The following is a 14,594-nucleotide window of genomic DNA, read 5'->3' as shown; positions in this document are numbered from 1 at the left end:
TAGAAAATGTAAATAAAGGTGGCTATTCAACATCCGATAAATTTGATTGGAAACTGTGTTACCAATAAACAAAATGTATAGTTTCCATCTGTCTAATTATTTTGCATTGGCAACATTTTCTTATGTCAACGAAGATTTGATTGATTGCTCAGAGTTTGTCAAAAACTTGTTTCGTGTCGTGCTACTTGTCGGCCGTGTTGTGGATTCTGTGAGTTTGAGCTTTTAACTGTATTATTTATCTTTGGAATGTTAGATAGGATTTGTACTCATTTCATAACTTGTACATTATTCTAGCAAATGAAGCGAAAATGGAGGAAGAAGCTATATCTGTGAGTGATGTTTTGCATAATAACGGTGAAATCGAATGGCAACCGCTGGCTCTTACTTTAGTTGAGTATCCAAAAGGTAAGTTTAAATGCAATATTTGGGTTATTTACCGTATAGTATATTCAACATTAATGATCCCTAATCATATGATTTCAGGAGACTGGCTTGGTAAATTCTTTGCATTTATAAGCCTGTCCCCATTTGGTATTGGTGCCGGATTTGTTGCGCTTATTTTGTTTCGTCGAGATCTTCACACGGTGAGTTGAATTATTTCATTTTTTAAATATTCTTCCTGAACAGAATATCCTTATCAAATCTATGAAAATAATTGTAAATTTGGAAATTTTTATGTTGACCATGTTTAGTTTGATTTATGTTCTTTTGACACTGATCCTTTCAGCCAAACATTATTTTGAGTACCTAGTCATTAAACAGTCTTTAGTCTTTCTTATGTGACAGTGCTAGTTTGTAATTCTAATTTATTCTATTTTTATTTTACAGATAACATTTTTCACTGGCACATTGGTCAATGAAGTGTTGAATATAATTTTGAAGCACATAGTATGTGAAGCCAGACCACTCTCAAGAGGAAATTTATATAATGAATATGGGATGCCCTCGTCACATGCTCAATTTATTTGGTTCTTTAGTATCTATGTTTTATACTTTGTCTTAATCAGGTGGGTTGTTCAATATTTTTTACATTGTCTGTATATCATCAAGAATACATAAATTATAGGTACTTATTCTAATGTATTGAATATCAATTATTGTAGTGTAGTTAATATAGTTAAACACAGAAAAAATCAAAGCCAATATAATATTCAGTTAATGTATTTAATATGTAGACATCTTGAATTGGATGTTTGCCATGATGATCCATCCAAAATAATCTTTTTTATTTTCAGATTACATCACATTAACAATAACAGTATAATATCAGCTCTGTGGAGAGTGATTATAGTAGGTGGCTGCATGTGCTTAGCCCTGCTAGTGAGCATTGCCAGGGTGTACCTGCACTACCATACTACTTCCCAAGTTGTCGTTGGAGGCATTGTCGGGTTCTTATTTGCAACTGTCTGGTTTGCAATAGTTCACAGAGTTTTCACTCCATTGTTTCCACAGTTAGTCTCATTGTAAGTAATTATAGCATTGCTGTTTTCAATTAACATTTTACCTTGTTATCTATTATTAAAAACATGTTATTATTACCTTCCAGGAAACTATGTGAAATGTTGATGATAAGAGATACGACGCTGATACCAAATGTGCTGTGGTTTGAGTACACCACGTCGCGGCAAGAAGCACGTGCGCGCGGGCGCAAGATGGCAGCTCTGAAGCCGACACAATGACGGTGCGCATGCGCGCGCGCGTCCGGTTCCGCGTCGCGGCCGCGCGCGTGACGCCTGGCGGCCGCCGCGGCGCTCGCACTGCTCGGCGGCGTGCTCCTCACGAAATCTGACCCAGCTCGCTCCCTCATCCCTTAATAACGTAGGTACCTCTAACTTAACTTTCATAATGGTCCAGGTAGATGTTCTCTCATGTTCATCATGATGAATTTTGGCTTATAAAATGTTAAATGATAATGATGTTGTACTCTAAATGATGCAATAATAATTGATTTTAATATTAATAATTACTATAGGTGATGTGTAGTGTAAATGTTCCTTTGAAGTTGATTTGGTGTTAGTTAATTGTACAGTTGAGAATTTATAATACTTGAAGTAGAGTTAGTGGATGGTTTATATTAGTAACTATGTGTATTACTGTTGATGTGTCAAAACTAGTTAAATGTGTAATTGAAAGGCAGTGTTCAGATTATGTTGGGGCTGTATCAGCCCAGCAATACTACAAGTTGACCAAAATAAATACTTATAGTAAAGTCTATTGATATGTGGAAGACTCGTACCAGTCTTATGTGATGGCAAGATTTGTGCACATTAACAGTAGCATAAAATTTATTTACATTAAATTGCTAGACCCATTTGTTGAATTGAAAGTATAATTTTTTAACAGAATATACCTTAATAACTAGAAAGAAGATTAAATTATGATACAAAAAACCTCATGGTTTACACGGTTGTGTTATATTGTAGGTTAACTTGTATAAACACTAACCAAATAGAAGATGTAAGCATTGGATACTTAGGGATATTGAGTATTGTTAAAATTATGCTTACAAGATTTATATTGATGCTGTAATATAAAAAATATATTGAAAACTCATTTGTACAAGACTCAAAGAACAGATATCAGTTGGTCAGGTTAACTGTGTGATTTCATACACTAAGAGGAATAATAAAATTACTTTGGTACACGTTTTCAAGCAATGAAATGGTACTGTTTTAGTGTGGAACCTCATTTAGATTATTGGTTAACACACATAATATGTATATTACTAGAGAGTACATGAAACCTACCTGTAAAAACCTATGATAACTGGCTATGAAACCCATATAAGTTGTTAATTACTACAGATTTTAATATACCTAAATGTTTGTGGTGACAAAATATAACTGTTTATAAAAGATATTTTTTAATAAGATATATAAAGCAGATATGTTACTATATTCAATCAAGTTAACTTCCAAATATTAACTAGGTACGCTTTATTAGTCGAATTTTATTAAATAATCCATTCTCAAAAGAATATACTACTTATATAAACCTCATTTCGAGAATATGTGGAAATTAAGTAAGTCCTTCAGTCTTCAGATTATCTATATAAAATAATGAAGGTTAATACCACATGTATGTTGTGGACATGTTCTATAGATGCTCCATAACTACCTTTGTATTTTGTAATAATTCATAGCATAAGTACTGTGAAGTAAATTGTTCGCAAATGGTCATAAGTGGGGAAACTTTTGTAAGTTAAGTCGTACATTAATTTTGTACACAGAATACAAGCATAACTTCCTCAATCCGTATTGAGTACTACCCTAATTCCAAGTTTTGGGTAACAGACTTTCGCATTTCTATTCTTGAAGTAAATAAGGACAAAAGTATCTGTATGGAAACTATTCCACTGTTCCATGTATGTGTTATGTAAATGCCTAGTTTAATATTAAATACGCTTAAATTTTATATAGGTACACAATTGTTTACAATAAAATAATATTTGTACATGAGATTAGCTAACCATCCAGAAACCACTAAAGAATATGCTTAATAAAATAAGTGTGATTGAAACAAAACAGTGCCTGCTTGCATGCAAATACATATACCGACTGCTCAATAAAAATGAAGTGAATATACTTATTATATAGATTATAAGATTTAAATATAGTTCAGAGCTTTCTTCAAATAGTCGGAAGTGGTTTATGGGTGGCACCTCGCGTGTGATATTCTTTTCTCGTAAAAAATAGACTTATTGTATTTTTGTAATACGGTAGCGATTTATTGTCATTCATAGTCATGACTAGGGACATTGGTAATTGAAGATAGTGTCGATTGAATAAGTAGACGGAGACGGTCAGTGGCGACTCTTTCGGGTGCTGGGGTGCGATCACCCAGATCTAATGTGTTTAGGAATTTGGAATTTTGTGGATTTCATACCTTAGGGAAAGGGTAAAGTTGTAAGTACCTAGTTTCGCTTAATGTCAGTAATGCATGCGAACTTCAGTTGTCGGGTTAATATGGTAACTATATTTGACAATGTTTTTTGTCGTGGATAAAACGGTTGGTGAGATACGATTTCAGTTCATACTTTCAATGTACGCCTGGCTGCGTCGCACCCCAGCGAGAGCCGTTTCTTTCAGGTCAAGCGGAACCGAAATATAGCTTTTATAATAGCGCGTGTAGACGGTTAACTTTATAATAAATTCTAAAAACATTAATAGCAATAGATTTTATAGCCTTATTATATACAATATACAACTGAAAACTTAGATCGTCATTGTATCTTGTTACTATTTAAAAGATTGTCATCTCATAATGTCAGGCATCGTTTCATATCTCAGGAAATGCAGTCTAGCAGTAATTGGTAAATTTTATTTGTAGGGTAGTTAATGCGAGTGAAGATTAAAGATATTATTGTATATTATAATTCTATTTATCTGCTTAATATTCTTCTAAAATGTATAAGTAATTATGTATGTATGTATGTATCTATTAATTTTTAACTTGAGTCTGTTTATGAGAGTCATTCGGAGTGTATCGTGGTTATAACATCTTAGTATGGATATCTACGTGAGTAGTTTTAGAAAGCAGCTACCGTATAGCATGTTCCGCAGTTCCGCACACTCCGATTGGTTTTTATATCTGCAGCCTGGAGTCGTGAGTCCGTGACGTGACATTGTATGACCATGCAATAGTAATGTAAATAGGAAAACATAATATTATAACGGAATCGATCAGTATGCTATGTATTCTTAATAAATAATGTTTTTTGCTCATGTGTTCGTAGAATTTAAGAATATTTTCTTAAAATACTTATTTTAAACGCTAGTGATATTTTATAAATAGCTATTTTTTTAATCTCATTATGCAGCTACAAGTTTGCGTTATGAAAATGCTTATTATTTATGGGCGGCTTGCCGTTGCGTCACCTTTTGCAGAAATATAATGCAATTCATATTTTTCAACTGTTTAACGATTCCATGCTTTATAAGTGGAACAATGTTTGTCTTGATATAAGCTGTGGCTGTGGCCATGAGAAACGTGAATAAGTATCCTAACTGTGTGTTAAACGTGCAAATACTTCTTGCTGCTCCAATTATTGCAGAATCTATTGGATTATTGCAAGCATAAATAAATATGCTTGCAATACTTCATTATTGTTATTCGTTTTTGTTAATGAAATATGTGTACAGTACCTTTAGTATGAGTTTGCTTTACGTTGAACGATATGTTTTCGCTCAACGTAAAGCAAACAAGTACAAGTCCTCAGAAGCCAAATTGCTAAAGATTAGTCACGCAGTATGTTAAGATATTGATTTTAAAACAAATCAATTGCCATAACCAGACTTTTCTCATAATAATACTTAACTTTATTCAAGAATTTATGCTGATACACAGATATTTAAATATCTACTAGTACATAGTTTGAAAAGTTATTGCATTCTAATAACATTGTTCATACGATTTGTTATTTGTCATGTACAATATTAAGGAGAAATGTTTTGTATGTACTTAGTGAACCAATTTGGTGTATTTAAGAATAGATGTTTACTTACTAGGATGAGAACACTCCTCAGTATCGCATCCATATTTTGTTCATTGTAAAGATTGTACTTACAGCCATTTTTCAGTAGTCATGCGCTCTAAAAGCGCGATACGAACATTCAGCCAAGCCATTTAGTATGCAGGTAAGAAAATAAAGATTACTTCAGATTCAGTATAGAGACCGTAGCTATTGTTATACTAAATTGCATCCCTTTATTTTTGTTTGCTAAACTAATGGTTACCAACTTACCATTGGTCGGCTCACCAGCCAGTTACAGTTTCTGTATTGAAGCAATCTTTATTTACTTTACCAGTATAGGAATTTACTTGGCTGACTGTATGTAGGTCGCCGCTACAACGTGGCCTTAAAATTACTGTGATGCAGATAATTGTACATTATATAAATCAAATCATTGCTGAAGTGTGTTTTCATCCAATCATCCATAATATATTCAGTTTATTCTTTAAATAAAACAAATGTTTTTATAAATGTATAATATTAGACTTTCAAATTGTTATTTTTTTGTATATAAATCGTTTGAATTTCATTACTTTGTACTTGCTTCTGTTTCTAATCTTCATAGCTGCAATAATATGTTGTTGAAATGAAGTTTAAATATTATGTTTGTTTTACAATTTAGTTTGCCTTACTTAAAATAGAATATGTCGTGTGAACTCAATTCTTCCGGAGTTGATTGATTAGTGCTTCCAATGTGCTTTTTTCTCTTCTTTATTTTATTTTCACTCCATTCTCCATCGGCTATTTCATTATCTGCTTCATAGTCACTTGAGATACCTTCCCAAATAATTATATTACATTTACAAATATTGTTAAAAAGAAAGACGATGAAATTAAATGGATATTTATTATTATTTGTTGATATTACAAGAAAATTGTTAAAATTACTTACAGTTGCTAAGTAGCCCAGAGTTTATGGAACAATATGAATTGCTGTTTTCAGTCAAACTTTCCATCCATTGCTGTAAACAACAATATAATATTATAGAATAAATATTTTGTTTTATTTCACATTCATGCACCTAGGGAAGGCGAAGGAGTTAAAATCACCCCAGGAATTATTTGCAAAATATTTCATATACATGAAATGTTAAATAACTTTTACTAGCTGTTGGAAACGATGAATGACGTATTTCAAGAAAAATTACTCTGCGCCTCTAAAATACAGCAGCGCCATCTATAATTTGGAAATTTTACAGGATTGCAATCAGTGAACATATGGAACTAAATATTATTCCCTAGCTTCCTTGGGAATATATAATAACATGAAATGGTCGACTAACAAATAGATAGTCTTCAGTCTAGCTAGTTTTTTCTTGGTTATACTAAATAGGTACCTTGTCTGGGGGAATTAGGCGATCCGCCTTTTTCATAAAGGTGAAATTAGCTTTTTGTCCAAGGTCCACCAAATGTCTTGTCACTTCAGTTGTAGACATAGCCTTGGTCAGCATGCCTTGCAGTGTTTTGGGATCCTTGTCGAGCAAGCCCGGAAACATAATAGCCAATGGTTTCATTTGAGGACCATCTTCACATTCTACCTAAAAATAGTTCCTAATATTCAACTTTTGGATTAATAATGCACAAATTCGATAGATGCGACAAAATCATACGAAAAAATTCGATTCCCGTGATTTACTTAAAGGATTATTGGGATGATTTTGGTTTTTCGTAAATTCTCAGTAATTGCACCGGGGATATGGGAATAAGCTTATCCCTTTAAAAAAGCCGGTAATAATTGGGTGTTTTGCGTTGTAAATGTGGACCTCCGCTATCCATGAGGATTAAGGCGCGTAATGCTGTTTTTTGTTATGATTTTCTCAGAAACTATGTAATATATTATTTACAAGTTGTAGTACTTCCTCCTCGTCGGACACATTGGTGGACGACCTTGCAGCATCTGTTTGAGGTGACTGCAGAATGTCGACCCACTCAGAGTCCTTGGCTAATAATGCGCACAGCGGTTGTTGCTTTTTCACGGGGTCATTTCGCCTATTTCTTGGTCTCTGTAATTATATTCCTTTATAGTAATTAGGTTATTTTATTTAGAAAACCGGCTTGCGGCGTTGCTGAAGAGTAGCATATACTTATTATCTACTTACCTGTTGTAGGAAGTACCTAATGTCTTATACAATGTATGTTTACCAGCATATCATTCCTTGTAAGAAAAATACGGCACACATACAACAAACTATTACAGAGACTGTTACCTACTGAAGTTCCAGGATTTGTAGTTGCTAACGTATTTTGTTTCGGCCTTTTGTATTTCTTATTGGAATCACTGCTCATTTTGTAGAGAACATACTGTTACATTTTGCCATTGTTTATAAACAAACTTCTTAGATGATGTTGACATGACAACAGAATGACAATCACAGATTATTAATTTAGAAAAACAAACAAAATGAGGTTAGCATTGCTCCTTTATTATCTGTATTTTGAATACACAAGAGTTGAAAATATTTTTCATTATAATCAACAGTCAAATAATTGAATCTCTTAACGTTTATTTATCATTTACATGACAATGTTGGGTTATATACAGGTGTGTTTATGAGTAATCATCATCTTCTTCATCATCGAGCCTAGGTCCTGGGGGAGGAGGCACATATGGCTGAGTAGCACCCTCGGCTCCCACTAGTCCTTGTTGCTGTAGCAGTAACCACTGTTGCTGCTCTTGTTTTGCTTGCTCTTCTCGGGCCTGGAATAATATCAAAAAGTATGAAAATCTTCAGTGCTCTTGGCCTATAACTAGCAGTGGATGGAACCAGAATGACTTATGATGGATGATTATTAATATTATAGGATATTTTATATTCCACAGGAGTGCAGGTGAAGAAGCAGGCAGAAGTTAGTTATATAATAACATTTTATTGTATGAAGGTACCAGAACAGTAATCAAATTCAATGTCAAGTGACAGGTAGTTTCTCCCTACTTGATTTTTAAGAAATTAAATCTAATATGATAAATAGTGGGTACCCTTTAGTTTGATTAAGTCAATTACATTTAATTATTTTAATGATTTATTTTAATTATTTAATTATTTTAAGAATTAAAATAGATAAGCTGATAACTATAAGAATACTTTGTTTTATTTTTATATTCTAAAACTGGTTACTCATTACCTTAGCAAATAGTTCTTGCTGCTGTCTTAACAGTTCTTCTTCAGGTATACCAAGGTTTTCCAGTCTTGTACTTTGCCGTCTCCTTTTCGCAGCAACAGCTTTGCAATCTTTTAAAACTGCTTCAGCTTCAAGTGTATAATCACTAAATCCTAATCTATCCAGAGCTGAAATTATATCAATAAAGTTTTTAAATGATATTTAAATTTTATAAATCCAAATAAACGTGTATTACTTGTCATTTGACAGGTCACCTGTGAGTACATGTTCAGCATTGATTGTCTTTTTGTTGCTTTGATTACAAACTTCGTTAGCTTCTGAACTTAATAAATGTATGAATTCTGTGCAACAGTTCAGAATTAATTCCCGTGATTCGAAGGCTACACGCACAGAAGGTACCAATTCTTTAATCATTTTATTGATACTTGCTCTTGGCAGTGTTAATTCATCTTCTTCAGATGGTGGTGGGCACAATTCTCTTTCTGGACTTCCCATTTTAGTCTTACTAGGAAAGTTCTCTAGTTTAAATTGTTATGATACAAATATATTAATAAACACTTCCTAAATCAATACTATTTTGCAATATTCTCATTATTATCGATTGTTTGTTTCAAATGCCAATTCATTGACAATGACAGAATGACAGTTTGAAGAGAAATGACAACTTTTGTGCTACAGATTCATTACCGTCATTGTCATTGAATAAAAAAACATGCTATTATTGTTCATGTTTATTATCTTAATTCGCAGATGTAGGATAAGAACAGAATAATTTGGAGAAGCTCGTCGTTGTCGTCGAATTGTGTTATCCACAGAATTTCAACAAAATGTTGGATGAATTACATTTTTTTTTAGATGTGATCATATCGGATGGTGTATAGGGTAGGTTTATTCGACTAAATCCATAGATATATCGTAGATCTGTATTAAGAAATTTGAAGTTACAACACTAAACTGTCATGAAGTGAGTGACAGTCGACAGATGTCATAAAGATCGTGAGTCGTGTGGTATGGTTGCTGGTGCCTTGATTGTAAATTTATAGTTAAGAAACGTGTATAGAAAGTTATTTACACACTAGTTTAATTAATAAATCCCAAAAATGGTTTTCTACTTCACCAGTAACGTGGTGTCTCCGCCGGTGACCCTTTTCATGGGAGCTGATAAACATGAAAGTAAGGAACTTTTGAATGCTATTTTCTCTAGAGAATTACATTTGTCTCTAACGCATTATTTAAAATTCCAGTGTACTGGATGCTAACTTGTGATTTGTTATTGTTTTACAGACGAAGATTTGATAAAATGGGGTTGGCCTGAGGATGTTTGGTTCCATGTAGACAAAGTGTCTTCAGCTCACGTATACCTTCGTTTAGCCCCGGTAAGATAGTATAATAATATAGTTTAATTAATGGTAATGATTTAGTTTAATAAGCGTCGTTTCACTGCATGGTGATTTACTGGCTACTAAGGATAATGTTTTTGTATTCTTCATAACTATGATCTAAAAAAATATTCTGGATCTGGGTGTGATGTGAAGTACAATTTATTTGTAATTGAATCAATTTGAAAATTAATGAACATAATTTATTTCAGGGTCAAACTATTGATGACATACCAAATTCTGTATTGGATGATGCCTGCCAGTTAGTCAAAGCAAATTCTATAATGGGTAATAAAATGAATGATATAGATATTGTCTATACAATGTGGGGAAATTTGAAGAAAACTGCAGGAATGGAGGTAAAACCCAATCAATAGTTTGTTTTTTTTTTTTGATAAGATATTATGTTACTCATAATTAATTAATTTTGTTTCAGGCAGGACAAGTCGCATTTCATAAAGATAAGGATGTCAGAAAAGTGAGAGTAGCCAAAAGAAGTAATGAAATAATAAATAGATTGAACAAAACTAAAAAAGAATCTTTCCCAGATCTGAGAATAGAAAGGGAAACTAGAGATAGGCTAGAAAGGGAAGATAAAAAGAAACTTTTAAGAGAAAAGAGAGAAAAAGAAAAGGAAGAAGAAAAAAAGAAGAAGGAGGAAGCAGAGCTGAGAAGTTACTCCACTCTAATGAAAGCGGAAAATATGACCACTAATAAGGATGGCAATGATTCAGATGACTTTATGTAACAAATAAATAATAAAAATATTTATACCGACATTCTTTGGTTGATTATTTTATATTGTAAGTTTTCATTAGATTACATAGATTTATAAAGGGAAATTAATACAACAAAAAGATAATATTAGTTTTTAACTATGTTTATTCCAACTGAGCTCAATGAATTAATAACCCAAGGTGGGAATTCTTCACAATCAGCATAATACTCACTAACAAATGTTTGTACAAATTGTGGGAATGTCCCTTTTTCAATGTTCTCTCTCATTTTCCTCATTAGGTTCATCTGTAAATACAAAAAATGCTGGTATAAAAATTAAAGACTAAATTAAAATCCCCAACAACCCTTCAATTCCTAACTGGCCATGCATGTCTATAACACCTTTGGTTTCAGGTGTCCATGACCGGCAGATATGGCTTACCATCAGGAGATCCATTTGCTCATTTACCAGCTTATACCAAATAAATATGTATCATCTTTCAATAATAATTTTTATCAACTTTACCTGATAAGCAATATTGTGTACAGAAATCAAGTGGCAAGCTACAGTTTCCACTGTCACAATGCTGTGTAAATATGCTCTTGTGTAAGTTTTGCAAGTAGAACAGTCACAGTTCTTGTCAATGGGATCCAAATCAGCTTCAAATATTTTTTGTTTTAAATTCAACTGTCCATTTGAAACTAGGGCACAACCAAATCTCTGAAAAAGAAATGAACTTTTATGTAAGTTATTATTACATACCTATTGAAATTAATTTTATTAAAATTTCTGATTAAAACTTACAGCTGTGCGAGTAGGAAAGACACAATCAAACATATCAACTCCCAGGGCAACACATACAACAAGATCTATTGCCAAACCAACTCCCATTAGGTATCTAGGCCTGTGATCATCTAGTATTCCTGTACTTAGACTGACCATGGGCCAAAAGTCATCCTTGGCTTCACCACCACTGTACAAAAAAATAAAATAAACAGTAGTGTATATCCTAGAAAATAGTTACTGAAGTATGTAGTATAAAAATTAAAACATATTTTACCTCAAACCCCCAATGGCAAATCCATTGACATCTTTAGTCATGTGCTCGCTAGCACTCTGTTCCCTCAAGTCTTTATTTAGTAGACCTTGCACAATAGGAAAAATACTTTGTTCTGTAGGTCTCTTATGGGCTGCCAAACATCGGTCCAACCATCGGCTGGTTCTTTCTGTGGCTTCCTTAATTCTGTCATAATCTTGGAATGTGGTTTGAACCACATCATCGAGTTGCATAATGATATCAGCACCTTAAATATAATGATTAAATCTATTAAATTATTTCCAATTTAACAAAGTTATTACTTTATTTAGTACCTAATACATCTGAAAACTCACCAATACAATTTTGAATTTCAATAGATTTTTCTGGAGTTAACATTATTTCTGAATCATCATATGGTGATCTAAACTTGACCCCTTCCTCGGTTATCTCAGCCAGTTTCAATAGTGAAACCATTTGAAAACCTCCTGAATCAGTAAGCAGAGCCCTGTTCCATCCCATAAACTTATGAAGACCTCCTGCCTTCGTCAAAACATCTGTGCCAGGACGGTTTCCGAGATGATAGGTGTTGCCTAAAATTATTTCACAATCCAAGGTTTCAAGTTGATCAGGTAAAAGACCTTTCATTGTACCCTGAAATAGATTAATATTATTGGTTTCATACTACAAAAAATTGAGAAAATAACGTACGAAAAGCTCTCGATACTATATTAGGCCTACCTGTGTTCCAACAGGCATAAAAACAGGTGTTTTAACTTCATAGTGCGGCAATTTCATTAGTCCAGACCGGGCTTTAGATACATTACACTCTGTTTTAATTTGAAAGGATAATGCTAAAGACTTGGCACCCATTTTATTCAAACAATGTTTAATTGTTGGTAAATATTTTATTTATTTTATTAGATTTACCCAGGTCTATAAAGGTACTTTACTACTTTTGGGGTTGGCAAGTTTGGCAACTGTCAAAGTGGCGCTAGCATCGATGGTTTCATTATGGGTCGTATTCGTATTTATACGAATACAAATTGCCACGTTGTATGGCAATGCTTATCTTTTGACCGAAGAAATAGCCAGCCTTCTGGTCACGCGTAGAGTCGAATAGCTTATGTGCAATTTCTTTATATAGAGAATGTGCACCAGGACCCCATGGCCCAAGTGTTTCGACCCCAAACGGCTCAAAACAATAATTGCCAACTAAGTTAGAATATTTGCGCCGCTTGAGGTCCTCTGCCGCGGAAGCAGCCGCACCAGCGCATGCAGCAGTACTTAGAAGGTGAGATGGCGCAAGGGTGTCTACACACGTAGCGTCCCACACCAAAGGCCTACCCATCTTCCAAGGCAGCAACGACATACCATCTGGTCTCTTGCCATCATCACGTACCAAACCATTAGGTTCTAATACGGCTGGTACGCCGGCTGAGGCGAGAGCACGACGAATAATGTCGTTGATGCTGGCATGACGACTTATGCGGCCTGCACTTCTACGACATGAAAGACCATGGTGTCCCGAGCCATCGACTCTTTCTCCACAGTGACAACAATGCGGAGAGACACAGGGAGCACCCAACCGTAAGCACACAGCTAGCCGGAACGTAATGTCATCCAACATAGTTCCTATGTAGGGTGACGGGAGCGCCTGAAGCCACAAACCTGATTCCCACTCTCCCACAGCCAATAAGCGAGCTCGCTCTGCAGCATTAGAAGAAGAGTTGATTAATGACTCACGAATAATACTGCACAGCGGCACGTCCCATTGTCTCTGAGAAGAAGGGTGAACAGGTAAATCAGTAAGTGGACAGGCCATTTTCCAAGCTTCCACTGCATCAGTCAAACACGGCACCTCAAAACTAGCCAGTGATGGAGAAAGAATTCAATGCGGCCAGTCTTCTGGGAACGTTCCCCAATGACAGCGATGCGGACGAGTACTTCGACGCCTAACCACACCTAACCACGCCTATTGCCTTTATTTTAGTTTTAAGTTAGTTTTTATTCCTTATTTTTTTGGTATTTTTAAGTTGTAAATAATGTGTTAGTTTAGATTAATAATTATTCCTAGCTACTTAAATCTTATATGACAAAATAAAAAATACATGAAAAATTACGAATACAAATGAATGACTGCCTCGTTGGCCGAGTGGTTGCAAGTGCGACTGCCGGGCAAGGGGTCTCGGGTTCGATTCCCGGATCGGGCGAAGTATTACAGTTACTGGGCTTTTTTCGATTTTTCGAAATTTCTCAGTGGTAGCACGGAGTCTGGAAATGTGCCTGGGAATAGGCTCACCGCTATTACATGGGATAGGTATGTATTGTATGTATGTACGAATACAAATGTTTATAAACATCATCATCATCAGCCGGAAGACGTCCACTGTTGAACAAAGGTCCAGTTAGTCCTTTTTGGGGCCAATAATAAAATTGGATAATTTCTTGGCGAAATCGGATAGAAAAATCGGACCACTCACTGTTGGACAGTGAACAGAAATTCTTTCTTAGTTGTGTATTTCATTCACTACCCAAATGGATAAATTGTGAAATCGCATAACGATAAATTAAATAATTGTATTTAATAAAAATTTGTCCATGATAGGTAGATATTTCTACGTTATTCCATGAATTTTGGCTAAAAACATAAAAGAAAAAAAACGGTAAATAGTATAATAGGTAAAATTATAATCTGTGACAGGGCTCTGTATGGCGCCATCTGTTGATCATCATAAAAATTGTTTGGAATGTCAACTCGACAACTTATCTTTTACTGTTATTTTTACTGATATTAGGGTAAAATGAACTCTATGTAAAGGAAAATAA

The 14,594-nt window shown here is 34.2% G+C and overlaps 5 protein-coding genes across 5 annotated transcripts; 2 read left to right on the top strand and 3 right to left on the bottom strand.

The window, feature by feature from the left end:
* The first annotated feature begins 129 nt into the window (after window positions 1-129).
* Window positions 130-6,506, top strand: LOC118273056 (dolichyldiphosphatase 1). Its single transcript, XM_035589819.2, has 6 exons — window positions 130-208; window positions 295-405; window positions 484-584; window positions 829-1,007; window positions 1,236-1,463; window positions 1,547-6,506. Exons 2-6 carry the CDS (start codon window positions 309-311, stop codon window positions 1,677-1,679), a joined length of 738 nt encoding a protein of 245 aa, XP_035445712.2. The 5' UTR covers window positions 130-208; window positions 295-308; the 3' UTR covers window positions 1,680-6,506.
* On the bottom strand, window positions 6,141-7,936 carry LOC118273057 (uncharacterized). The gene is made up of 5 exons (XM_035589820.2): window positions 7,724-7,936; window positions 7,357-7,515; window positions 6,850-7,050; window positions 6,405-6,474; window positions 6,141-6,289 (listed from the first exon to the last, which is right to left on the bottom strand). The coding sequence occupies exons 1-5, from the start codon at window positions 7,796-7,798 to the stop codon at window positions 6,141-6,143; spliced, it is 654 nt and encodes a 217-aa protein (XP_035445713.2). The 5' UTR covers window positions 7,799-7,936.
* LOC118273059 (protein Dr1) lies at window positions 7,915-9,281 on the bottom strand. Its single transcript, XM_035589823.2, has 3 exons — window positions 8,887-9,281; window positions 8,636-8,799; window positions 7,915-8,210 (listed from the first exon to the last, which is right to left on the bottom strand). The coding sequence occupies exons 1-3, from the start codon at window positions 9,125-9,127 to the stop codon at window positions 8,061-8,063; spliced, it is 555 nt and encodes a 184-aa protein (XP_035445716.1). The 5' UTR covers window positions 9,128-9,281; the 3' UTR covers window positions 7,915-8,060.
* A 322-nt stretch (window positions 9,282-9,603) lies between these two features.
* LOC118273058 (coiled-coil domain-containing protein 25) lies at window positions 9,604-10,790 on the top strand. The gene is made up of 4 exons (XM_035589821.2): window positions 9,604-9,805; window positions 9,917-10,008; window positions 10,224-10,370; window positions 10,448-10,790. The coding sequence occupies exons 1-4, from the start codon at window positions 9,733-9,735 to the stop codon at window positions 10,757-10,759; spliced, it is 624 nt and encodes a 207-aa protein (XP_035445714.2). The 5' UTR covers window positions 9,604-9,732; the 3' UTR covers window positions 10,760-10,790.
* On the bottom strand, window positions 10,791-12,754 carry LOC118273055 (queuine tRNA-ribosyltransferase catalytic subunit). Its single transcript, XM_035589817.2, has 6 exons — window positions 12,507-12,754; window positions 12,122-12,419; window positions 11,790-12,033; window positions 11,534-11,702; window positions 11,255-11,449; window positions 10,791-11,034 (listed from the first exon to the last, which is right to left on the bottom strand). The coding sequence occupies exons 1-6, from the start codon at window positions 12,636-12,638 to the stop codon at window positions 10,876-10,878; spliced, it is 1,197 nt and encodes a 398-aa protein (XP_035445710.2). The 5' UTR covers window positions 12,639-12,754; the 3' UTR covers window positions 10,791-10,875.
* Window positions 12,755-14,594: the final 1,840 nt, after the last annotated feature.

This window comes from Spodoptera frugiperda, chromosome 1, assembly GCF_023101765.2.
Source record: "Spodoptera frugiperda isolate SF20-4 chromosome 1, AGI-APGP_CSIRO_Sfru_2.0, whole genome shotgun sequence".
Lineage (NCBI taxonomy): Eukaryota > Metazoa > Arthropoda > Insecta > Lepidoptera > Noctuidae > Spodoptera > Spodoptera frugiperda.
This window is presented reverse-complemented; position numbering and strand designations above follow the sequence as displayed.